This window comes from Electrophorus electricus, chromosome 23, assembly GCF_041902795.1.
Source record: "Electrophorus electricus isolate QZ-2024a chromosome 23, ASM4190279v1, whole genome shotgun sequence".
Taxonomy (NCBI): Eukaryota; Metazoa; Chordata; class Actinopteri; order Gymnotiformes; family Gymnotidae; genus Electrophorus; species Electrophorus electricus.
The window spans coordinates 5,613,622-5,638,968 of NC_137519.1; the positions used below are offsets into that span (position 1 = coordinate 5,613,622).

General features: G+C 40.0%; 2 protein-coding genes and 1 long non-coding RNA gene across 4 annotated transcripts in view; 2 read left to right on the top strand and 1 right to left on the bottom strand.

The window, feature by feature from the left end:
• LOC113580692 (beta-1,3-galactosyltransferase 2) lies at positions 1 to 6,834 on the top strand. 2 transcript variants are annotated; one of them, XR_014119565.1, is made up of 3 exons: positions 1 to 313; positions 1,544 to 4,222; positions 4,518 to 6,834. XR_014119565.1 is itself a non-coding variant. In XM_081706270.1 (2 exons), the coding sequence occupies exons 1-2, from the start codon at positions 231 to 233 to the stop codon at positions 2,541 to 2,543; spliced, it is 1,083 nt and encodes a 360-aa protein (XP_081562396.1). In that variant the 5' UTR covers positions 1 to 230; the 3' UTR covers positions 2,544 to 4,356. The 2 variants fall into 2 exon arrangements, 1 of the variants encoding a protein (XP_081562396.1); XM_081706270.1 differs by lacking the exon at positions 4,518 to 6,834 and having other exon boundaries at positions 1,544 to 4,356.
• Positions 4,288 to 20,047, bottom strand: LOC145653201 (uncharacterized). The gene is made up of 2 exons (XR_014119566.1): positions 19,511 to 20,047; positions 4,288 to 5,662 (listed from the first exon to the last, which is right to left on the bottom strand). It is a non-coding gene; the product is annotated as an uncharacterized LOC145653201 (long non-coding RNA).
• Positions 18,690 to 25,347, top strand: part of vasna (vasorin a) — a 14,587-nt gene continuing 7,929 nt past the window's right edge. The window contains exon 1 of the mRNA XM_027015399.3: positions 18,690 to 19,191. The gene's annotated coding sequence lies outside the window, so the exon portion shown is untranslated. The remainder of the gene's footprint in view (positions 19,192 to 25,347) is intronic.

A 25,347-nucleotide genomic window follows, 5' to 3' on the forward strand; every position in this document is an offset into this window, starting at 1 on the left:
TCTGAGCAGTTCCTCATGTGTCTATACTAGAGTCAATTGTTGAGCTTGGTTTTAAATTACAACTTTAGATCCTGTTCCTGGGCTGGATGAAGTTCTGTGCTGATGGTGACTCCTTCACTCTAGGCTTTGGCACTCAAGCAACTCCCTTTGTTTGGTAGAAGAAAATAAATACAACATTTGGAACGCTGTCAAAACACAGGTGCACCATTAAAGTGACGAAGTTGTGAGAGATGTTATCTACACTAACAGAAGATGGAAGCCTAAAACACTGCATGCCAGTTGGGACCCAAAGTCAGAGTGCACCTAAAGCAAGGTAATGGTTCTGCTTTGTCAGAAAACAATGTAGGGAGGATTTTTTATTTATTTATAACTTAAATTATACCTTAATTAATGTAAAGTTACTTTAAACATGCATTTCAGGGAGGTTTGCAGACATTGCAGTTTACCAGTAAAACTGGAAGGTGTACTTTTTTGCGAAAATGCAGCCACTCCTTTGTTTGGCTCACTAAGAATGTTTGCTGTTTTTAAAGGATACAAGTATAGTATTAGCTTGAGGTCTACTTAAGAAGAATAAGATGTGGAATATTTAAGGGGCTAATTTTGTGACAAAAGTATTAAATATAGTTACAAGATCTGTATGTAAAATATTAAGTATCAGAATTTAAAATTATACATTGTGAATAGTGAGGATTAAATCTATTTTTCCTCATGCAATACCTTGCATAGGGTATGGCTAACAGGACGGAATGAGCAAAGACCTCCTAGTTGATATTACAATATTTGGTTACCAATTTGAAACAATGTACTTTTAAAGTTAAATACTTATTTTTTAAGTGTTGCAATTTGATAGTAAGACATTTATTGCCAATATACAGAAGAATAAGTTTTTAAAAAGTGTGAAACTGAAAAAGTGAATTAATAAATTACTGTAATAGCAGCAGAAAATACATGATTCTCTATAGAAGTTTCTTTATAGAAGCTGCTCCCACTAATAGGATTGCTGGGTAAAATATTGTTAATAGAATGCAAGGGGGTGGATGGCTGGGCTGGTGGTAGGCCCTGATGGAAGATCCACATAAAAACCTTCCATTATTATGTCAACACTTATTCATATAGGCAAAAAGCGATGTTCTATTCAAGATCTAAGAATTGCCCATTTTCACCCACCCCAGTTAACCAACAGACATTTAAAATATCAGAATTCAAGAGCAAAGAAAGGATACCAAAAGCAAAGCATTAAAGAAACTGGTGTAAAAAAATGCAAGAAGACTAGCAATTTAATAGTAAAATAGAGATTTTGTTAACTTCAAAGAACAAGCAATATATTTAATTCTTATTGTTTAGAATTTGTATAGAAATTATATGTACATTTTTATTCTTAAAAGGTATACTTTTCTTATAAATACTGCAATTTCATAATTTCAAGCAATTTATGGGTGGGGTTGGGTATGCAACCATCTTCCATTGTATGATGCCAGCTGGCTTGTTTAGTCTTGTTACAAGATGGGAAAAATGATTATATTTCTCTGCCTTAATCACACAGCAACCTTAAGTGGGAGTGCACCTCATTAAAGTACACAAGAAAGAAGAAATGTGCTTTGACTTTGTTCTTGATAGTTGGGACAAATTTCTTAGTTTATATTACCTTCAGTACTCAGTCCTGGGCCAGAGAGAGGTTTCAGCTCTGGATCAACGATCAAAGATCATACCATGTGGTTTACCCCTACAAATACCACTTCATCCTGGACCAGTTGGAGAAGTGTGGGCAGCATAACCCATTTTTGGTGCTGATCGTTCCTGTGGCACCTCACCACATGGAAGCACGTGCTGCCATTAGAAAGACATGGGGAAATGACAGCCTGGTCCAAAAAGGAGTGGTGCTGGTTCTGTTTCTACTGGGCTTACCAAGTGGGAAACACTCAGAAGCTCTGCAGGCGCATGTTCATCAGGAGAACATGCACCACCGGGACCTGCTGCAGAGCAACTTTATAGACTCCTACAGGAACCTGACCATTAAAACCATGGTGATGCTGGAATGGCTGACAGAACACTGTCCCCATGCACACTACGCAGTGAAGGTGGATGCCGACATTTTGCTGAACATCAAGGGTCTAATGAAGATGTTGCGGAGCCCCTACGTACTTCAGAACAACTACATCACTGGCCAAGTGTGGTATAACAACATTGTCATCAGAGATCCAGCCAACAAATTTTACATACCCTTCAGTGTGTATCCCCACTTTGTGTATCCACCTTATCCTTTGGGCATGTGCTACATAATGTCTATGGATCTGCCAAAAAAGATTCTGCAAGTGTCGAAAGAAATTAAACCCATATTCATAGAGGATGCATATATTGGCTTGTGTCTTGAACGACTCCACATAGCTCCTGTAAACCCTCCAAACCCTGCACAGTTTGTGGTCAGCCCACCATCATGGTACAGTCGCTGCTACTATGCCAACCTTATTGCTGTAGTCACAGACAACCCTGATGAGCTGGTCTATTACTGGAAAGATATTACCAAGTATGGCAGTCTGTGTTGATGTAGGCAGGAAAACCCTGTAAAGTGATATTAAATGTATTACCTTGTAGTATTACATTTAATCTTATCTATTTTTACTAAAATATTGAAACTAAGCAAAAAGCACAAAGCACACAATTTTAACAATTAGATAAAAAAATTGAAAACTTCTGCTTTTGCAAGACAAAATGCCATGAGTTACACTGATCAATCAACAACAACCATCTTAACTAATACAGGAATAGTGTTCTAGGGAATATTAGAAACACAAACTCTGCAAAGGTTTTAAAATCCAGATTAAAATCATACTATTTTAGATTAGATTAATATTTATTATGGAGTGCATGTGATCTGTTTTAATGAAGTGTGAATTTTATATTTTGAAATATGTAGAAGCAATTTCAGCAGTTTACAATTCAAGTACATAAATTCAAACCCAAATAGTACTGACATGATTTAATACCTTGAACATGAACTAAGTAGGCACACATGACAAGTTCACAGCATAGTAATACTATAGTACAAGAATGAAACTGGCAACAAGATATTAACAGCAGATCCTTTAAATCCTGTAAATTGTGAAGTGGGGCCTCTATAGATTAGATTACATATCCTACAAATGCTTGATTGGACTGAGATTTGGGGTATTTGCATATCAAGTCAATACCTTGAATTCCTCAAATTATTCCTGGACAATTTTTGCAGTGTGGCAAAAACCAAGTATCCCCTGGACACATACTTGGATTATATAACAAACATAGTCTCACACACTCCTTGTCCTTCTCATGCACTCCCTTGTGAGAGCAAACCCAGGCATTCACATACCCCTGCATGCTTACACATGCCCGCACACATACATACACACACACACAATCTCACTCAAGTTTAGCCTGTTTTGATAGGATTCATTTTCTCTTGATATTTACTAATCTACAAAAAGGCTGTTTTATTGAATCCTATTGTTTGATTTGTTGATACTTGGATACTGATAAAAGCCAACACACTATCATTAAATTCTTAGCCTTCAGAACTTGGTGAGTTCAATTAGAAAATTGATATTAATTATTGACTTAAAAATACATTTTAATATTAATTAGAAATAAAGTTTAACATTATTTAAAATGACAATCATTTTAAGGTGCATGTAATGTTATGAGACTAATTACATAATGACATTTATATCCCAGCACCTACACTACTTTGAGTGAACACTTCCATCCCAATGCTTGCTTCTTCTTCAGGGTAGGAGTTTTCTGTACCAGCCACACTACCATGATTTCTCTCTCCTGGATTACATGGTCTGGAGTGTATGATCACCCTCAAATGGACTGTACTCCTTTTGCTTTTGTTACTGTGCCATTGACATTCTCTGTGACATTACATGTGTCTGGACTGTGGCTTGGAACCAAGTCATAAAAATCAAGCCGCAGTCCTCCTCCTCCTCATCTCTATCTGGTAATATGGGTTGTTCATTTGTCCCGAAATGACCTCTGAGATGACAGACAGACATGTATTCGCCTCTGCCTCACCTAATGGGAGGAAGATCACTGGAAGTAAGACAAACAAAACGGAGGAAACCCAGTCATCTCATGCACTGTAGTTATAGAGGAATGTGAGAGTTTGTATTATCTGTGGCCACGGCTCTTTCAATCGTGGGGGTAATGAGACTTCTATGAGACTACTATGAGACTTCTTTACATTGTAAGCTTTAAGAACTCTGACACCAATCTGCTCTCAAAGTTGGCTCCTTGGTCATGCAAGATGTGTTATAAACACACACACACACACACACACACACACACACACACACACACACACACACACACACACACACACACACACACATTATATATACATAAAATTTTTTTGTAATTGTTCCACAATTCTTAGGATGCCACCGGTGCTGTTTGGTTGTTGCTGGCGAGAGTATGGGCTAATTTAGTAAAATAATGCATTGCAATTAACACCACAATAATCTCTCCATTCCTTCCTTCAGGTGACCAAAAATAAATGCAAAGTAATTCCAAGGGTGCACTAGCCCCAATGGACACAAACGGAGATCTGATGACTAGCTGTCAAGATTTACTGGCCATACACCATTTGTGTTTCAGGACATAACCTTTAACTCTCCCAGTATGATCCTTGCATTTCATATACAGGACTCCCATTTTTGTACTCCAACTTTTTCCAGAGTCCTACTAATCTCTATACATCTGTAGTTTCAAATTATCGATCATGCTGTGACAGTCTATATTTGCTTTCCATCGTAATAGATGACCTAGAAGACGATCCCATTAGTCTTTTGTTTTTTCCTGAGATCTGAGTGTGAAAACCGATCATTTTCCTGAGCCAAGGAAAGTTCTTCCAACTACACAGAAAACAAATGTCCGACCATACCAAGCTGCTTGTGACTTCAAGCACACAGTGTCCCAAGAAAGATTCAGGGTTGGCTCATATTCTTTTTGTGGAACCTTGAAGACAAGGGAACTTTGTGGAGGTCCCACCTCAGTGGCAACTGTGAATTGGCAGTATGCTCACAGTTGACAACTTTCCATGTTAAATAATGAACACATTTACTACATGGAATTTAGTTTTGCTGGACAGAGCCCAAGTGCAAAACAAATACCTTGACTTTCCACTGATGATGTTGCAGCCTCCTTATCTTTAACTAACTACCAGGTTGGTGATCAGTTGACAGCTCGGTTGGGCAGCTCTTTAAAGGGGTTTCACCTGAGTGATGAATCATGTATATACACAGCCAGTACTGTAACTGTAAATGTTTCTGGACAGTCATCATGTGAGAGGGCCCAGTAGCTGGAGGCATGGTACTTACAATTTCAAATGAAAAAGGTCCAAACATCAATAATGCTACAAAGCTACCGTAATAGCAGAGCTGCTTCTGACTAACAGTCTCAGTATAACAGCTCTTCTACTGTTAAATTTGGCCTCAGGACAATTCAGACCGGTTAAATACCTTAAGTATGTGGCAATGGCAACACAGAGGAAGCAAGAGGCGTGGCTGAAGAATAGTGCTCTTTACTCTCCATAGCAAAACAAGACAAGACAGCAGGATGTAGCATAGCACCCCATCTCAATGTGTCCAAGTATAGTCCACTAATGTGCAGCACTGTCTGCTGGGACCTGTGGGTTTAAATAGTGAGAAACAGACACAATGGACAGTTGAGTTGAATCAATATGTGGGTGATTTAGAGCTAGGCAGGTGCTTGCTATTATACCGAACCGGAGTGCGTGTGTACCTCCTGCAGGGAGACAGGCCAAGGGTGACAAAGTACTTGTGGAGACAGTGTGACTTGCACAAGGTGTGGCAGAGTTGTAAGGCCAGGCAAAAGATTTACTGAGTTCATATATATGTTCACAAGATAGCCTGACACGTCAGGGCCTGTAGACTTGTTAAGAGCTATTAAAGAAATATATGAATCTGGCTAATACTGTATGCTATGTTTATACTGTGTATAATATATGTATGTATAATGATGAGGCTGATCAACTATTCCTAGGGTCTTGGGTGAAGCAGGGTTAAGATGATGGGTAAGAGGCACTTCATTATTTTGTCTTTAGTACAGTCTTATGGACAGGCTCAGGTTACCATTTACTGTAGTCTTTCCCTCCCTTGGGACAACTGGTCTGCCACGGTACTCGCCCCTTCCACTGGTCACGTGGTATGGCCCACTGCGTGCAGTGGGAGTTCTGCATTAACTGTGTATTTATACCCACGCCTACGTTGTTAAGTGCACACCTACATCGATTTAGTCGTGTCGTGTTTGTAGTTATTTAAACCCTTGTCAGTGTGCGTTATTGTCAGTTGTTGGTCCTGTTTGTGCCTCTGTCCACCGCCACCATGCCTGCGTTTGTGTACACCGCTTGTGTTAGATGTGAGTTCTGTAAACGTTTGTCTGTCGAGCGAGTCTGTACGTCCTGCTCCTTTCCCTACGGCACTCTATGTATTGATGGGTGAGTGTGAAGCAATAGTATAAATTGAATCAACTGTGTTTAGATTGGCTTCTATAAGTGGAAATAAGGGGAATATCCCCTTAAGATATTATACTGGAGTATAATACCCGAATAGTTAAGAGGGAGCATCAATGTTCTTTTTTTGTCAGTTCAGTGTGGTGTGTGTGTGTGTTTTTAAACATTATATTTTTTTTAAATATACATTTTGTCACAATGTTTGTCATTAATAGAAATAAAAATACTATCATTTTATTTTTAATGAATGGATTGTGTATGTATTTGCATGTATGTATGCATGTGTATTGTGTGAACAAATCGAAATATATGTAGTAATACACCTGGTCTTGAGTCTGAGTAACAACTGTAAGAGCAGTGATTTACGTATGGCATTCGACTGTCTTGTCAACCAGCATGTTTTATCACCGTGTGATATCTTTTGCTACAGATACTATACAGATACCAGGTCAACCCATAGGCAAAGTTGACAATAAGCTCTCTGTACAGCTTGTCATTACCGACTGTGATTTTGAGCCAGATGTTGATCAAAACTCAACGGAGCAAGCGAAGATGGTTGTGCCTGATAGTACTGTTGACTAATTAAGGGAGTTGTGATGACTGAGTTTGTGGAATGTGTTTTGTTGTCCATTATTTTTAAGGTGTCTTGGGAAGAGCTAATAAGGAAACAGAAGCATGATAGTACACTGCAGAACCTGTTTTCACTGGTAGTTCCTGAGGAAAATCCAGATAAGTCATTGCCATCCTTTAACCTTCTGCAGGAAGGTTTCCTTTTGTAGGAAGTGTTATTCAGAGAGTCTTTAATCAATGAAATGGTTCAGGTTTTCATACCTTTTAAATTTAGAGAGCTTGTACTAGAGTTGTCACATGGTGGGATATCTGATCACACCAGGATGAGGAAACGATACATAATGCAGAGATTCTTCTAGCCAAGATTATAGAAAGATGTGACTACTCCAGCCAAGTCTTGTCACACGTGCAGTTACAGGCAAACCAAACCAGAAAGTGCCTCTAGTGCTACTGTGCTTTATTCCTGCTGTGTCTGTTCCATTTGAGAATCTGCTCTTGAATTGTGTAGGTCTGCTGCCATGGTCAAAAACACTACAGCACTATCTTCTCACTACTGTGTTTCAATCTTCACATTATCCTGCAGTGTTCCATTACAGCAAAAGCAATTTAATGGTTTTGATTAAATTCATGTCCATTTTTGGTATCCCAAAGGTTATACAGCCTGATCAAGGGACAAGTTGTATTTTAAGACCATTCTCAAAAGCCTTGAAGTGCAGTGCATACCATCTGGGGAGAGGTTGAATGCTTCTATCAGACCCTGAAGACACAATTAGAACCAACTTCTAATATAGTAGGGTTTTAATTCTACAGTTCTTCCAGCTGGCCATTACTTATTTCTGAGTCTCCAATATCACTTTTGTTTTTTTAAGAATCACCTGACCATGTGATTATATGGGTATCTTTTGAGATTGCATCTGTGACAAGCACAACAGAGGCAGCTTGGACTGCAACTAATTTTATTACTCTAGAATGGTAACAGAAAGGACATATCAGCAATCCAAGCCCATCTCTGGATATATGCATAAAGTTAACCCAGGTGGCAAACTTACATATTTAAGTATTCAAGTTTGAAATAAATTGTTTTGAAATAAAATGTTTTAGAACCTAGGTTACCCTTCATTAAATAATTAGGGTATTTTAAATAGTGACATGGCAATTATGTTAATAGCACTGCATACACTCCTCAATGTCTAGTTAGCAAACAGGGTGAAAAGTTCCTGATGGCCATCACAATAGGCTAAAAGGTGATGTCAAACATTTGACATCCCACGGTAATTAGGGAGGTAATGCTACCCAGCGGAAGTTTTTCCCCTAAAAAAGGGGGGAGCGGGGGCACAGACTGATTGGGGTGCCTATGAAACTGGGGGGGACATGTATCCCCCACCCTCTGTGCCCTTGGTAATAGTAGCAATTGTACTAGTGCACAATTTCTCATCCACACCTTATAACCACTAGATGGAAGCAGAGGCAAGCAGAGTAATCAGGGAAACTAAGCAATAACGTGAAGTTAAGTGACAGCACTGGATGAGAGTGTCCAGGTTAATTAGGAAATAGACAGAGTAGACACACACAAACCTCTTTAGTGCATCTCCTTATCTTGTTTATGAGGATACAATCACAGACTAGCCCATTTGCTGCCATTTTTTAAAAAAGTTTTCATATTTGCTTTATACTAAACTAAAACGAATCTTTATTGCACTAGATATTTTTACATTGTAAATCAGTCAAGTTATAGGTTTTAATTTGTTTTGGGCCAAGTCTCACTGGAATCATTTTTACATTTACTTCCAATACAGTAACACTCCATATTTTGGCTGGACAAAACATAAGTAAATCAATCAATCAAACAAACAAACAAAAAACCCAAACCTTTTAATGGCAGCATTGTTTTACAGTTTTTCTAATTTGGCTATGCACTGTATATGAATTAATACATAAAAAATGTATTCCTTATGCTAAAATCCCATAATCATACAATCTTCTGCACTAATTTTGCAAACCCTGCACACACTTCTCTTTGGGAACACACCTGTCTCATTTTCTTAAACAATGGCGTCACCAATCACAACTCAGTATGCAAATGAACTAAACCACAATCCCACATGTGAAAACACGGTGCATGATAATTATTTACTCAGGCCTCCTAATTGCTAAATACATTTTAACTCTTTAACTTTTTTCTCTTTTGAGATTATTTTGTATGTATAACAGGTTTGAGTTTTTAGGTTTGGGAAATATGTGTGATGTTCAGAGAAATGTTTATAAGCAATTAAAAAAACTAATCTACCACATATGGGTTTTGTACACATTAGCACTCTTAGGCTTTCTGTTCTTCCTTGCATGTAGTCCAAAAAAGTAATTATTTTCTATCACTATCACTGCTAAAAAAAAAAATCATAAACCTACCTTCCACAGCTACCCTGCAACACTAGATGGCAGTAGACAACAAAAGTCTTAACTCCTTGGTTTCCACTAAAATAAAACAATAATGCAGTAAATAATTTTTGAAATAAAAAAAACAGCCCTTCAAAATGCCCAGCTCTAACATGCAATATTAAATAAAGAGCTTAACTATTTTACTAATAATTACTTATAGCATCTCCTCTCTCATGCGTGTGCTCCCACTGTGTGTGTGTGTGTGTGTGTGTGTGTGTGTGTCTGTGCGAGAGAAACAAACACACACACACACACACACACACACACACACACACACACACACACATAAAATAAAGAACTGTAAAGCTCCTGGCTTTTCTCTCCTGTCTATAGGCTATAAATTTAATCCTGTCCCAATCTTCTGTGCACAGACACGTACACACACACACACCACACAAGTGCATCCACACACGTCCAGACTACTTGCTGGACATAGGACTTTGTGCTTAAATGTATCCCTGCTCTATTTGTTTTAACTTTGCTTTTATTATTTTTTTTACTTCTGCTTTTTAAAAATTGTCCACAAGTTTATTTTACAGTTCACTACAAGTTCAATGTGAGCCACAGGTAATCCTAATGACAAGTATACAAAGTGATGTATCTAATGTATAATGTTAATATAGTGACATTATAAAAACAAACAAACCCAAACTATTTTATGGCCAAACAGATTACACACATATATATTTCCCATAGTTTGTCTATATAGAACCTATATACATAACGTTTCCTTTCTGGCCAAGATTTATAGTTGAGTTTGCCAACCTCAACTATTGTGAGATTTTCATTGAAATATGGCCTTCAAATTCTTTTCAGTTAGGTATGTCTCAATGTCTCATCTGTAGTCACCATTCAAAGTTAGTTGGCAAGTTAGCAAATACATATACTAATTGACCTTTGAAACATTTTTTCTGCCCACTTTTTTGTAACCCCTTCTTTGAAGAGTTAGAAGGGCCTGACTGAACACCACTGGATATATATAGTATACATTTTTCCTAGTCAGTGAGCGAGATGAGATTTACAAAAGTGGATGACTTAGAATCTGCCATTATTCTAAGGCTGTCAAAATGAATTCATGTTTATCTTTCTTTCAGTCGACAACAGAGCTGGAGTCTTCTAACCTGTGATAATATGTACATCCAAATAAAATATGTGCTTTAATGTGTTACCTGTTAACTGGAATACGAACTGCACCAACCTAATTCAGCACAACTGACACAAACGATATCCACTTCTTGTATGTAAATTTCAGAAAGACTTGCATCATCTTAATATTGGCATGGCTTGGCTTACTTGGTCCAACATGTTATTTAATTTAAATTTTACCGAAACAATATCAAAATTTTCCAAATAACAGCAGATGGGCCTAGCTAGTTAGCTAACGATATGTTGGTATGCTAATATATGTGACGTAACATTTAACTAGCAAGATAGCTTAGCTAACCTAGCTAACGCTACTTAGCTCGCAACTCTACAACTCGCAACTGTTACTACTGTATTGTGGCCTTAAATTGTAATATTTAGCTAGCTAGCTAAGTAAAACAAAACAGGTTGTTTAAATTTAATATTAGCTAGCTAACTAGAACAAATGCAGAAATGATTAAAAAATTGTCAACATAGCTTTCTAACCAGTAACAAAGCTGCTAGCTAAAATAGCTAGGGTTACCTAATTTAGCTCTAAAATCCCGTTAAGCGCACAGGAGGTGGCTGTTTTTTGGTTACCTAGTTAAAATACATAGCTAGTGCGGTTCAAAATAAAAGCGAGAAACTTCCTTAATGTCCATTTCTACTTGTGTTTGTAGTTATATGTATTTGTATTTGATCTCACCGGTCAAAATATCTTCGTTTAGAGCAGCTAAGATAGTCAATCTAACCAAAGCAAAGCTAGTTTTGTAAAAACGCCTCGGGACAGAAACCGCAGAAACGGGCTTTTTATTTATGTTTTAGATGTTTCGCGTCATTTAGCGCCTTAGCACTACCTTATTTAGAGAGATTAATGACTGTTTCCCCTGAATTATAGGGCAGGCAAGTAACCTATTTGATGGAATTTATAATCGGTTCATGCAACTTATTTGTGAGAATTTATCATACATTTATTTTTCATATTCTATATATGTTTATATGTAGGTCTCATGTAATTCTTATAAGCCCAATGATTAGTTATATAACGTTAGTCGATTCAAGTTCATTTACTACAGTTTTGAAAGTCTTCAGTCCGATAATTAAGTTGTAAACAAAATATTAATACAAGTAAACAACATTGTCAGTTGTGATATTTATGCCATAAGGTCTTGTACAGAATGCAGTGACAGTGGCTTCCTAACCAAACCCCTTTAACGATAGACACCATTGGCATGTCTCCTTCTCTCCAAATGTAAGCCAATTTTCTCTGATTTTTCCTAGCCTACCAGACCAACCTTAAATCAAGACATTACTTAAACTTAAATAACACACTTATGGTACATTGGAAAGTAACTCTTTACGTGTTTTAAGGGCTTCGAATTAGAAAGGCACTAAATGATTTTAAGGACTGTCAAGACTATCAAGTCTCACGTTAAGCTAAACAGGCCCACATTAGGCCTTGTCCATTTAGCCTGTGGAAAGTGTCAGTGATGGTGTCTTAAGGGTTTCAAAATTCCTCTTGTATCTATTGATGATATAAGAAGAGGAACTAAATTAATTAAAAATGCATTTTGTTATGTAACCCATCCTTAAATTAGCAGATGAATTAGCAGAATATGAAGATGTATCATGTTTTTATAGGTATTAATTCACTGAAAAGGAAAAAAAAATGTGTAAAAACATCATCTTGAAATTCTGGTTCAAGCAGAGCTAACATGATGAGGTGGCTATTACGTCATAGCATTGCAGACAGCTACACCATAACAACAACATCTTGTCAGAAAAGAAAAACAACTTTTCTCAATTTCAATTGAAATCGGTTAATATTTAAATAAATACAATCAATATCTCATCCTAGTTTAGATGTAAAAAAAAAAAAAAAAGTGGCACAGAGCCAAGAAAATTATCTATATAACTCAGTAATATCTGAGTATAGTGCCACTGTAGAACAGTAGAATGGCCAATACAGACTGGCAAAGAGTACGTTAGGTTTCATATGATAACAGTACTACTAAAACATTCTGCCCATATAGGAGCAGGCATAAGAACATGCTTGACCTCCTGGTATGGTATATCTTTACCCTTCCAAGTGTATTTATCACCACTCACACATTAAATAAGGCTATTTTCTGCCATTCTAAAGTAGTGTTTAAATTGAACTGCTGCATTTCACTTTTTGAGAACTTTCTGTCTTTGGATTTAAAACAAACTGTGACTTATGACTCATTTATAGCCGTTATTCTTTGCCACCTGGAATTCATTTAATAAGAACCTAACAGAAAAGGCAGCACAAAACATTTTCCTGGAACTGAAAAAATGTAATTGCAAACAAAGGGTGCAAACTGCACAGGCCTGCACAGTCATGACAAACATGTCATGTGTCTGTCATCAAAGAGCAGAGCAGGCAACAGCCTGCTACAAAACACATTATGATTAATGGCTGTGTCTTCTGGCTCGTAATTTAAAACAGAGATAACCTACTACGCTGTATAGAGAATTACTTTGATTTTAACAATCTTAAGACAGCGTTTTCTCTGCAATACCTTCACCCTTGCCTATAAACATACACATTAGTGTTTGTTACCCAAGATGCCTTTCATAAGTGATTCTTTGTGAAGGCTTTAAAATAAAAAATCTTTTAGGTAGAGCCACAATGAAACACGTAAATGGCACATGGCACAACTGAGGTTCAAATTCGAATCTCAGCTGAAATGACATCATTAAAGAGCTTTTACCTATGTTACTGGTTTCTGTATAATTTCTATCTGTGATTAACAACTAAAACTCCGCAAACAATTTTGTTCTATTGAGAGAGTAGCACAGGAATGTTATATGCAGAGAGGTATGAGTAGATTTCCACATGCTGCCTAACTGGCCTGCAGAGGGAAAAATTAGATGAGTTTGGACAACTTGACCCCATAGAACACTATGATTACAAAGGGCTACTCTACACAGATATACTGATACATTAAGATAAATGCTAATAAAAGCCAAAATTTCAAACACAATCTAATGTTTCCTCTACCTGAAATCTTATTTTACACTTCATACAGTCAGACATTACCAAAAATAAAAAATAAAAACATATAATTGAATCAGAAGATCATAGACATTTACTCAGTTCCCATTCAATACCAGTCTACTTCTTTTAGGTTGAAATAAAAAACAAACAAACACGGAGGTTGAAAATGATTTCAGAGTAAACACACACTGTGAAATGAAAAGCAGAGAAAAGGAGGTAAGGGTTACATCTATCTAGTAAGCTTGTTTTTATTTTCTGTGCCTCAGTGATATGTAGTGTGTCCCTGTGGGAGTTGTGTGTGTGTGTGTGTGTGTGTGTGTGAGAGAGAGAGAGTGAACATGAGAGACCACAGGCTTTATTTTACACACACACACACACACACACACACACACACACACACACACACACACACACACACACACACACACACACACACATCAGTTCAAAATAGCTTGAGGATTTTTTTGTGTATTCTTTTAATTGCAGGTTAAATTGGTGTACAAAACAAGAGAAGGTGATGGCTGAAATGATGAATGATGTAATAAAGATATCTTCACCTTTCACTGGGAGCCTGGGACAGCAGAGGAGCAGTGAGGTTAGCTACTGAGTTCCCATGGTGCATAGGGTGTCCATGTACTTTAGGCTGTGGGAACGCATTTAACCCGAGGTTACACACACAGAGCACTTACACGCATGCACACACATGCACACACACACTCACTCTCTCTCTCTGTCTCTCGCTCTCACACACACACACACACACACACACACACACACACACACACACACACAGATAGATAACCCCTGCTTCTGGAGCTCTGTTACAGTTCTGCAAACTGCATTAATACTGTATGCATTCTCACCACTCACAGTCAGCATATACACACTATGTGTGCAGTAAGACTGTGAGTCTCACACGCTCTAAAGCAGGGTAAACAAACACAGCTGTTCTCTGATGCCTCAGTACAGTCCTGTTAACACACACACACACACACACACACACACACACACACACACACAGGACATATGAATACTGGAATACTGGGACCTTGAATAAATGTTGCCATAGCAGCAGCAGCTAATTTGAGGGCTTTGAATAATAGCAAGACTGGCAATATTTCACAAGCATGCACATGGTACTGCAGAAAAGCTCCATACAACTATCACTTATGAAAAATAGTATTAATAATTCAACACACACTAAATAATACCACAAAACAAAAACAACTGCTATTGCCCAGTGTACACACTCTCTCTCTCTCTCTCTCCTTACACAAGTGAACAGTCACTCAGAGAAACTCTCTTGGCTACCCCATCATCCCTTAGGACAGGAGACTCTGTGCTGTTTGAATTCAGCTTCCCTGTCTCTAGTAATGGTTAAACATTTCTGAACCTTAAAAACTGAAAATGTACATCATGTTTTATTTATATATATATATATATATATATATATATATATATATATATATATATATATATATATATATATATATATGTTATATATTATATATGTATATATATGTGTGTATGCATATATGTATGTATATGTATATGTGTGTGCATATATATGTGTGTGTGCATGTATATGTATATGTGCATGCAAACAAACAAGGAACCAGATAGTCTAAGGGAAACATTCTGTTTCGCTTAGCTAAAATTTGCCAACTGTTCCATATTTTCACAGGATGGCAATAAAATTAACAGAACCTCATAGGATAGCATTGAAAGTAACACATCTGCACCTGCTCAAGGCAAACTTGGCAGAAGCATGAAACATATCAAAACATGAGCATGTATCAGGATCCAGTTCCCCCAGTCATATACTCTTACACATGTATAAAGAGAAAAAGATGAGCAAGACCCTGTCAGGTTGCACGCCAGTGTCAACTAAGTCATAGAGGAACTATCAACAATCTGTTTATTATTGATGAGCTAGGTTTAGATGTATGGGAAAGTGTGTGTGTGTGTGTGTGTGTGTGTGTGTGTGTGTGTGTGTGTGTGTGTGTGTGTGTGTGTGTGTGTGTGTGTGTGTGTGTGTGAGAAAGAGAGTGCAAGATGACCATGCGCATGGTGGGTATTTATGTGTGAGAGTGAAAAATCATGTGGATGTGTGAGCATATGGATGTTTAAACACACACACACACACACACACACACACACACACACACACTAATGTGTTAGTTCTGTATCTAGTGTATGTCAGCGGGTTAAATAATTTCATATAAAGGCCTATTAATACAAAGTAGAGGCAAAATTACTAGTAATTTCTTAAGGCTTATATGATACTCTTTTCATTTTATAGCAAGTTAAAGGTAAAAGCAAAAGCAACTTTATTCATTGTGTGTTAGTTGATTGCCATCCGGTGTAGACCAAAGGAGGATGGGTTCCCCCTCTGTGCCCTGGTTCAGCTCAGGGTTTCCTCCTCACACTCTCAGGGAGTTTTTCCTTACAAATGTCACATATTGCTCATTAGAGGCCTGGAACCAGATTCTCTGTATAGATGATTTCTGTGAAGCTGCTTTGTGTCATTTGTTGTAAAAAGCAGTATACAAATAAATGTGAACTGGATTAAATCTTTCTGAACTGAACAGAATGACAAACATGAAGACACTTGGTCTGGCAGACAGTAAGAATGAATGAGATACTTTATTTATTTAATCTCAATGCCAAGTGTGTGTGTGTGTGTGTGTGTGTGTGTGTGTGTTGTTTTTCCTTTTTGGGGGCCAGCATGGGGTGCACAACAATTTTGATGATATGTGATTAGTTGGCAGATCGATGTTAGAATTATTTCACCTTTTTACACAGAATCCAACTTTTACTTGTAAAACTAAACCCACCAAAGTATTATTCTTGCTAGTGAGGTAAAGGTTATGATTAGGTTAGGTGTAAACACATCAGTTTTTTTAACTTGTTATAAATAGTTAAATACTAAACACCTATAAAGATAATATATAATATTATGAGAGTGTGTGCGTTTGTGTGGTATGTGTTTCTGAGGCAATACTCAGGCCCTGTCTGACCTTCCTTTTTATCTGATAAGGGAGTAAATCAAACAGAGTAGACACAGCTCAGAGAAAAACTAACACAGCAGGAGGGAGAGAGAGAAAGAGAGAGGGAAAGAGAAAAAGAGATAGGGAGAGAGAGAGAAAGAGAGGGGGGAGAGAGAGCAAGAGAGAGAGAAAGAAGGGGAGAAAGAAATTATTTCTGCTAAGAGATGAAACTCAACACGAATAAAAGGATAGAGATGGAGAGAGGATGGGGGGGGGGGGGGGGAGGTGGAACAGAGTAAAGCCATTTCCACTATGCAAGAAGGTCTGGTAGACATAAACAGTATCTTCGGGGGAAAGAGAAGGGAGAGAGAGAAAGACAGAGAGAGAGAGAGAGAGAGAGAGAGAGAGAGAGAGAGAGAGAGAGAGAGAGAGAGAGAGACATAGAGAGAGAGTACATATTAAATTCATATACTGCTTATACTTTAAAAGTTATAAGGCTATGGTTTTTAAGGATTAATGAGAAACTTGCCCACCTGAACACTCATGTGACATAGTGCTCACAGGGAAGTTGATACCAATCCTCACGCTGGCCAATCACAGCTGATAACCTCACACTGGCCAATCACAGTGCTTCCAGTCCATGAAGACAAGGTAATGGTTGTCACTGACAATTACTCTTGCATGGCACACCTCCTTTCTATACACTGCAGCTAGACTGAGATAATATAGGCTCAACCCAGCTCCAGTTTTGCTTCTAGCTTGCCCACTGAGTGGAGTCTAGATCGGAACGGAATATAGTTAGGAAGAGGCTTCTAGCTTGATCCTATGAGTTAAAGGTCTGGCGGCTCTGTTGATGGAGGGTTAATATGGGGAGTATTTTTTTGGGGGGGTGGGGGGTGGGGGGGTAGTGTCCTATTCTGGGTGAGGAGGCATATCTTTAGCAGCTGTGCAGTCTTGTGACAGATGCTGCCTCAGAACAGAAGATCCATCAGCACTCTGGACCTGTGTTTTCCTGTCCTACATAAGGAGTCTGTCTGTTTCTGCCTCACTCTTTAACACACTGACACACACATACACACACTCAGCTGATAATGATATTCCATATGAGATGTAAATTTGAAAAACAAGCTTTGACACGCTTGTAACTCACAAACGTATGCACGCTCGCAGGCCCACACACGCATGTACACACACATGTAGCGTAAGTACATGAGCGCATGCACACATACTTGTCATAATCCCGTTTTATACATCAGCAGTATATACGAGAGCTGTGTTTGGGTGAGAGCACCGGCGTGATCTTATAAATAGTTCAACTTCGCAGTGTAAACTCTGAGAGTTTCACGAGAAGCCAAAGTCAAGATCGTACATTACATACACATATACACACACGTGAGAGCGCATACGCACATGGACCCCCCGGACCCGAAGTTTAGGTACGCAGGGATAATCCACGCGCTGCACTTCGAACCGTGTTATGTATACAGATGCCTTTATACGTGCATCTAAAACCCTTACAAGGAACCACTGCTATTTACAAACTACTCTAAGGACAACAAGAAGGGAAAGAACGATTAACGATTACAACTCTGTATTTAAAATGCTTGCAAATGTAAAATGTACGCTGCAAGATAACAAACAAAAATGTAAGATTATCTATTGGAAACCAGTGTAAGAATATGAGACCTCCAATTAATTACTTTGTTGGTTTTGCGAAAGTGTCGTAGTTGTACTATTAGCCCTAACATTACATTCAATACCAAGATCATTTTACGGACCATGCTCATCGCTGACGAAACAGTGTAAACAATGTGACCGGAGGCTTATGTCTGCAGGACAGCCATGCCTTTAATACAGCCTGGTGTTGAACAACTGTATAATGTTCCCCTCATATTACTGAAGACCACAGTGAAGTCGAAGCAAGCACGAGGATAATCTTATGCAGGACGGATCGCGTTTCCATTCCTCTTTGAGTATTTGACATTCACATGCTCAAATAGGACTTGGCGTGGCCCTTGGGGTACTGGGTCGGAAGTATACCGTGACGGTGCACGAGCTTTCGCTACATAACCTGTAGCCTGCAAAAAGTCAAACGTACGTGCAATTGATAGGATTACACGAGAATTCCTGCGCGCAAAAGACAATTTTAAAAACAGTCCATGCGTTGGCATAAATGTCTCAGTAAAGCTCTGAGGGAACTGCAATGCTCGCCTATGCCATCACCAACACCGGCAGCGGGGAGCGCTCGCGGCGAACTCATGAAAGGTTTTGCTCCTCCTCTCCAAGACTTCAGAAGTATTACGCTAGCTCGTCCCGACTCGGGCCATTCAGAAAATACCAAGTTACTCCCGGCCGCGTCAGAGCAGGCTACGGATCTCTTCAGCATATTGTCGTGCTCTTGGTCTCCAGATTGCGCGCGTCTCGAAGCTTTGTGAGGAGCGCGAGGAGCGACCTTTCTAGTAGACATTTCCTTCGCTCTCTCAGATTTTACGGGACCCCACAGGGTCGCATTCAATTTGCGCCACATATCGCTGCTTGTCTAGGTAAGTGTTTTAGCCAACCTGTTCTCTACTGATGATTGTGTATTTGATGAAGATTTATTTAGTCGGTAATTTAATGTCATTGTACTTGCACGAAAAAGACGAGTTATAATTTATAAGTTAAACGTTTTACAGCTTGACTAGAAGCTCTGGAACGACACAGAACATAGATAAAACTTTTTGTATGTGCAAAAACCAGATCAGTAGATTATTATATGCAAACAATATGCCTGTTTGCTTTAACAATAAAACAGTGAATCATTTAGTTGGCTTCATACTTTGGGACCCTTCCGAGTTTTACCAGTGCCCAATAACACCTTACCTGCGCGAGCTTTCCTCTCCGATGCGCGCATGCTGTCGGCACGCCACGCCAGTTTTTTCCGTACACCTTAATTCGAGTGCAGTCGGCTGTGCTCTGTTTCGGCCAACCTTGCAGACTGTTCTTGTGCAGTAGCTGTGTCGTGACATGTTTTATTACACTGACGCCGAACAGTCTTATCCCCTTTTGATTGTTTCGATCCACGTGCCGAAGTAATACGAACGAGGAGAAGGGGAAAGAGCCTAAATCAACATATTGGCAGGTACTCGCTACAATTATACATCATTCGACCCTTTATAATCTACGGCCGGAACGGGTTAGGGCTACGGAGGTCTTCTTGCAGCACGCTAGGCGATAATGGATTTGGGAATTCTCCATGTAACTGTTTTAAAACCAGTCGCCTGGCTCCGCCAAAGCATCCCCATCTCTCCCCACATGCCCCCTTTAATACCCCCAATAGCGGGGGTAGATTGGTCTGGTGCAAATCTGTTTAGTTACACGGGGCGTGAAGGAGATTACGCTCTGTTATTCCGGTTTTTAGGTCCATTATTCTTTTCTCAAATGAACCAGAGGACTTGTGGGAAACTTGTTTGTAAGTAGTCTTAAGTAGCGCCTTTTGGAACTTTGTTTGAGTGGCACTATGCGATTTTGGCTTTGACCGAGATTAATCGAGTCCTCTTCAAAGCTTCACTTTGTCTAATTTCTCTAACTCACGTTGATGAAACGCCCGTTTTACTGTTAGAACAGTATACTAAGCTTTGTATCCTATCTTAAAGTAGCATAGAAATACGTGCGACTAAGGTGACTGCTGTAGTACGTTCTGAGGGAAAGAAAACTTTTAAAGTGCAATCACAGAATATAAATGTTTGACTTAACCTTAAATGTTTAAATGTATGAACGGACTAAATGATGAATCTTGTCCAACAAATATAGATGTTTTATTGTTAAGTGCCACTTTATTTATTTATTTATTTTACAGAAGGTTGTGAAACTGTCCTACAGAGCAGTGCTTTATTCCTGGGACAGGACAGTCAGGCTGACTCTCTACAGTACAGTGAGAACCCGTGTACCCTGTACCCGTGTGGGCTGTAGCTTGTTCTTAACACATCACCTACTTTTATTTCAACTTGCGTTCACCACTGCTTTGCCTGTGCTGTTGACAGCAGCCTCCACAGTTCTGCACCGTAGTACAGAACCAGAGAACCGCATGAAGCTTCAGAAATGCTGGTAGAAGGAGTTTCACAAAAAGGTGACTGGGTGGTCACAGGGAGGTGGAGGGTGCTGGCATGCTGCCAACACACCCACTCACAGGGCATGGAGTGGGCGCTCAGGCCCAGGGTGACGGATGAGCGTATGAGAAAAGTAAAGACAGAGATGGAGGGATGCGGGACAGAGTGGTCGAAAAAGAACAAGCAAACATTCCTGACTCGGTGTCTCAGCAATTTAATTAAGGGCTTGTGAGCTGCTGGAGTGGGCACTCAGAGGTGACAGCTTAAATCTCGGCCAAACACACACACGCACACACACACACACACACACACACACATGCATTCGTACACCCACATACACACACATGCATACATACATACACTCACTGAAACACACACACACACACACAGACAAAGTCAGCATGGACTAATTCCCGGGGTCAGCTAAAAAGTGCTTGGGTCACGTTACCATAAAGACCAATGGGAGGGGGGCATAATCGGCGTGGAAGCTTAGCAGTTGCAGAGTTAATAACTGGATGGTAAAGGTAAAACACTGAACATGAGAAGTTGTATATACAAAAGTGTGTGCACATGCCAATGTTTATGAGAATGTCTTAATTAGTTTATGAAGAGTCACTCAAGTGTCAGAGTCAGATATCAGCAGGGTCTGTTTCTCGATGAAAACATACAGCACTGCCAAAACATGGTTTCGCCACCAACTAGGAAGCAGTCTTCCTGTTTTGTAAAGATGTGCTCACATTTCAGATCGTGGTATTCAGTGGTTTTCTTCTAGGGGCCACATATGTGTGTGTGTGTGTGTGTGTGTGTGTGTGTGTGTGTGTGTGTGTGTGTGTGTGTGTGTGTGTGTGGAGATACGTGTACAGGTGCTCCTGCCAATCATGTCTAAGTGAATTGTAAGCATTCCCTGTGAGTAGTAAAGACAACAGCATCTTCAGTGTCATCAGCATTGTGGGTCTTTACTGTAAAGAAGCTTGTAATATTAAGGGCAACTAATGGAAGTTCTTATTCTCTGCTTGTGAAGGATTACTTCTTTAATACAACCAAAACTTAGCACATATGAAGTTCTTTTTATTCATTCCTAAGGACCCTCTACATCATACTCACTACAGGATAATCATGAGCTTGGTAAAGCAAATAAAGAAACGTAAAAAGCATAAACAGCATGGCAAGCCTCAGACCCAGGCCGTAACTCGTAGGTTAGTTGGCCATGCTTAACGGCTGATCTTTGTGAACCGTTTGCTTTTTGTTGTACAGATTCACTCGAACTCCACCACATCCTCTGCATTCGTTCCTTTAAGGTCAGTCAGGACCTCAAGACAACCAGCAGTTGCCAGGTGCTCATTATTGCAGGCTAGTCAGAAAAAAGCACACAAAAAAATATGATTTAGGATGTCTTTATGCAGCTGTTGGTATGCTGCTTGGGATTTAAACCTATGACCTTCGGGTTTCAAACATGCACTCGCAACCACTGAGCCACATCTAATGAAGAGCTTCTTTTGTGAAAAGGTGTTTCCTGCACCACTCTACTCAGCCAGTATATCAGAGCCTAATTAGATGTGTGTGTGTGTGTGTGTGTGTGTGTGTGTGTGTGTGTGTGTGTAAACATGCATGGGTGCACGCACACACACACACACACACACACACACACACACACACACACACACACACACACACACACACACACAACCATGCATGACCACTCCGACGCTTTCACTCACTCTCCCTTCTGTTCCTCTCTTAATCTCACTAATGTCTTTTCAGTATTTCCCACCTGGCAGTATATAGCACCATATAAGTTACTGTAGTCAAGATAAAATACAGAACATGTGCTGATAGTATCCATGTTACCCACTGCTGTCTGACAGTGGCTCTGGGCCCGTCTGTCCTCTCAGCTCCTCCTCTGCTCCCCCTCTGCTCATCATGTGCTCCTCCCAGATCCTCATCAGCTCCTCCTCTGCTCCGCCTTTGTTCCTCCAAGCTCCTCCCAGCTCCTGCTCCTTCTCCTGCACTTCATCCTACCTGCAATGACTCCCTGTTTCTCACCTGTGCGTCTTACATCTCCATAAACAGCCCCCTCGGGCTGCGTTAGACAAAACATGAGAACGATTAGAGAGAGGGAGTGATTAGAGAGAGAGAGAGAGAAAGAGAAAGAGAGAAGTATCTTCTCTCTGAACTGGAGCAGTGTGTTTCATGAAGGGCATGTTTTGACGAGGCAGTTCCAGACATTCTGACATCCTGTATGTGTCTGTAGCATTTCAAGGCAACACAGAGGTGAGCAATGCCTTTAAAAATAACACTATAAAATAACACCATTAGCAACAAGGCCCTATGAAATAATGCTATAAAACAACATTGAATTGTCTATCCACAAATTCCTCAGTACACTTTGCTACAGGGTAGCATCCAAAAAACCCATCATGGTCTTTCCTGTGTGTGTGTGTGTGTGTGTGTGTGTGCACAACCACTACTGCTTAGCATTCTTTGCCATTACACAGTCCCTTCAACACACAAAATTTCAGCAGATAGCATGAGTGCTTATGAAAGGTCATGAAATCATGGACATTCACTCTTGTGTTAAGGGTGAGAATGCGAGTCCTATCTTACTTTAACAGCAGCACTATTTCAGTGCATAATCAGCGGCCTCTCTCTCTCTCTCTCTCTCTCTCTCTCTCTCTCTCTCTCTCTCTCTCTCTCTCTCTCTCTCTCTCTCACACACACACACACACACACACACACACACACACACACACACACATACATAATGAGACCTTGGTAGAATCAATCAGTGTGGCTGACACTGGGGGCTGAAAGAGAAGCGTATTTGTTCCCATAAGAGGTCAGTACATAGATAAAGAAACTAGGACTCAAAGATAAAACCTCTCAACCTCTCCAATGCTCTCTTTCTCTCCCCCTGTCTCTCTCTCTCTCTTTTTCTCTCTATCTCCCCCCCCCCCTCACTCTCACATACACACAAACACATGCCATTCCTTCTTCGTGGTGCACTAAAACTACAAATTCTCTTTTGTGCCAGAGAGATACTAAGTTTCCTTCATGTGTATTGGTATTGTAAGCACAAAGATACTGAAGGCTTGTCATGTCAACACTTTACACACACACACACACACACACACACACACACACACACACACACACAGCAGGGTCTTTTTTCTCTTTTTAAACAGCTGTTTTGCCTCATTGATCACCCAACTGAGCTACACACACACACACTGAAGTTGTGAAGCTGCAAATGAAGAATATAGCTGCTCTGTTTGTGTGTGTGTAGTTGCGTGTCCGCTGCTTCTCTTTAACCCCTGAGGTTGTTGCTTAACCTATCAAACAGACATGTCAGGACGTGTTAGGCTCCCAGACAGACCAATCTAGTTCAGGAACCCAAGCAAGTGTGTGGAGGGAATGTGTGTTTGAAAGCTTCTGTCACTAGTCATACAAACACTGTTCCAGAACAAACAGAACACGGTGATCAGTCTGAGAGTCAAACCCTAAACAGCATCTTTGCTGTGTTCTTTCACCACTGAGAGTGACAGTTACTCAGTCACTCATATTTTCTCTTCAAGACTTCATTTCAGACCTCAGAACTGTACTGAAGTGAGATTTTCTCAATCCATCCATGTGATGGAAAAAAAGTTATACAGTTGACAATCTATATAACTGGTTAGGAGAGGACACACACATACACATGTGTTGTCACCATGCTGAGTGGAAGGCAGGATGGCAGGAGCTGGATGGAGCAGGGTGTGTGTTCCTGCTTGCTCATGGTTTGCTCTCTCTCTCTCTCTCTCTCTCTCTCTCTCTCTCTCTCTCTCTCTCTCTCCCTCTCTGATTCTCACACACCAAGCATATTCGGCTTCCGTCAGATAGATTAACCGCTTACTTCTGATAACCCCCCCCCCACACCCACACACACCAGACAATGTCCAGACAACACAGACAATGTCCAGACAACCCAGAAAATGTCCAGACACTACATTTGAAATCCAGCATGACTGTACTGCTGGCATGGTTGCCTGTGTGGCAGGTATGCAAGCGCGTGCAAGCGTGTGTGTGAGAGCGCGTGGGCGCGTGTGCTGTGGGTGATGTCAGTTGAAATGTCGAGCTTCATTGCGAATGTTCAGCTCGCGATGACAGGCGGCCTGCAGAACAGGTCAAACCAAAGCTGGCGTGCCTGACTCCCTGGCATGGAGGGTGGGGGCATGAGGACAGATATAAAGGAAGGGAGAAGAAAAGAACCGAGGAGGAGAAGAGAGTATATAAGCAAACGCAAACGTAAAGCAAACAGAGATGGAACTACATCAAACACAGAATTGGTGTTGGGCTGTATTATCTCCCTCTGGGAATGTGAAAGCACACACACGCATACACACACGCACACACGCGCACACACACACACACACACACACACACACACGCACACCCACACACACACACACACACCCACACACACGCACACGCACACACGCACACACACACACGCATACACACACACACACACTCTTTGCACAGGATAGCTACAAACGTATGTATCATGGTTGTGCTGTAATTCCACGCACTGGAATAACATTTCTTATGCATAGAGACAAACACATGGAGAAGAAG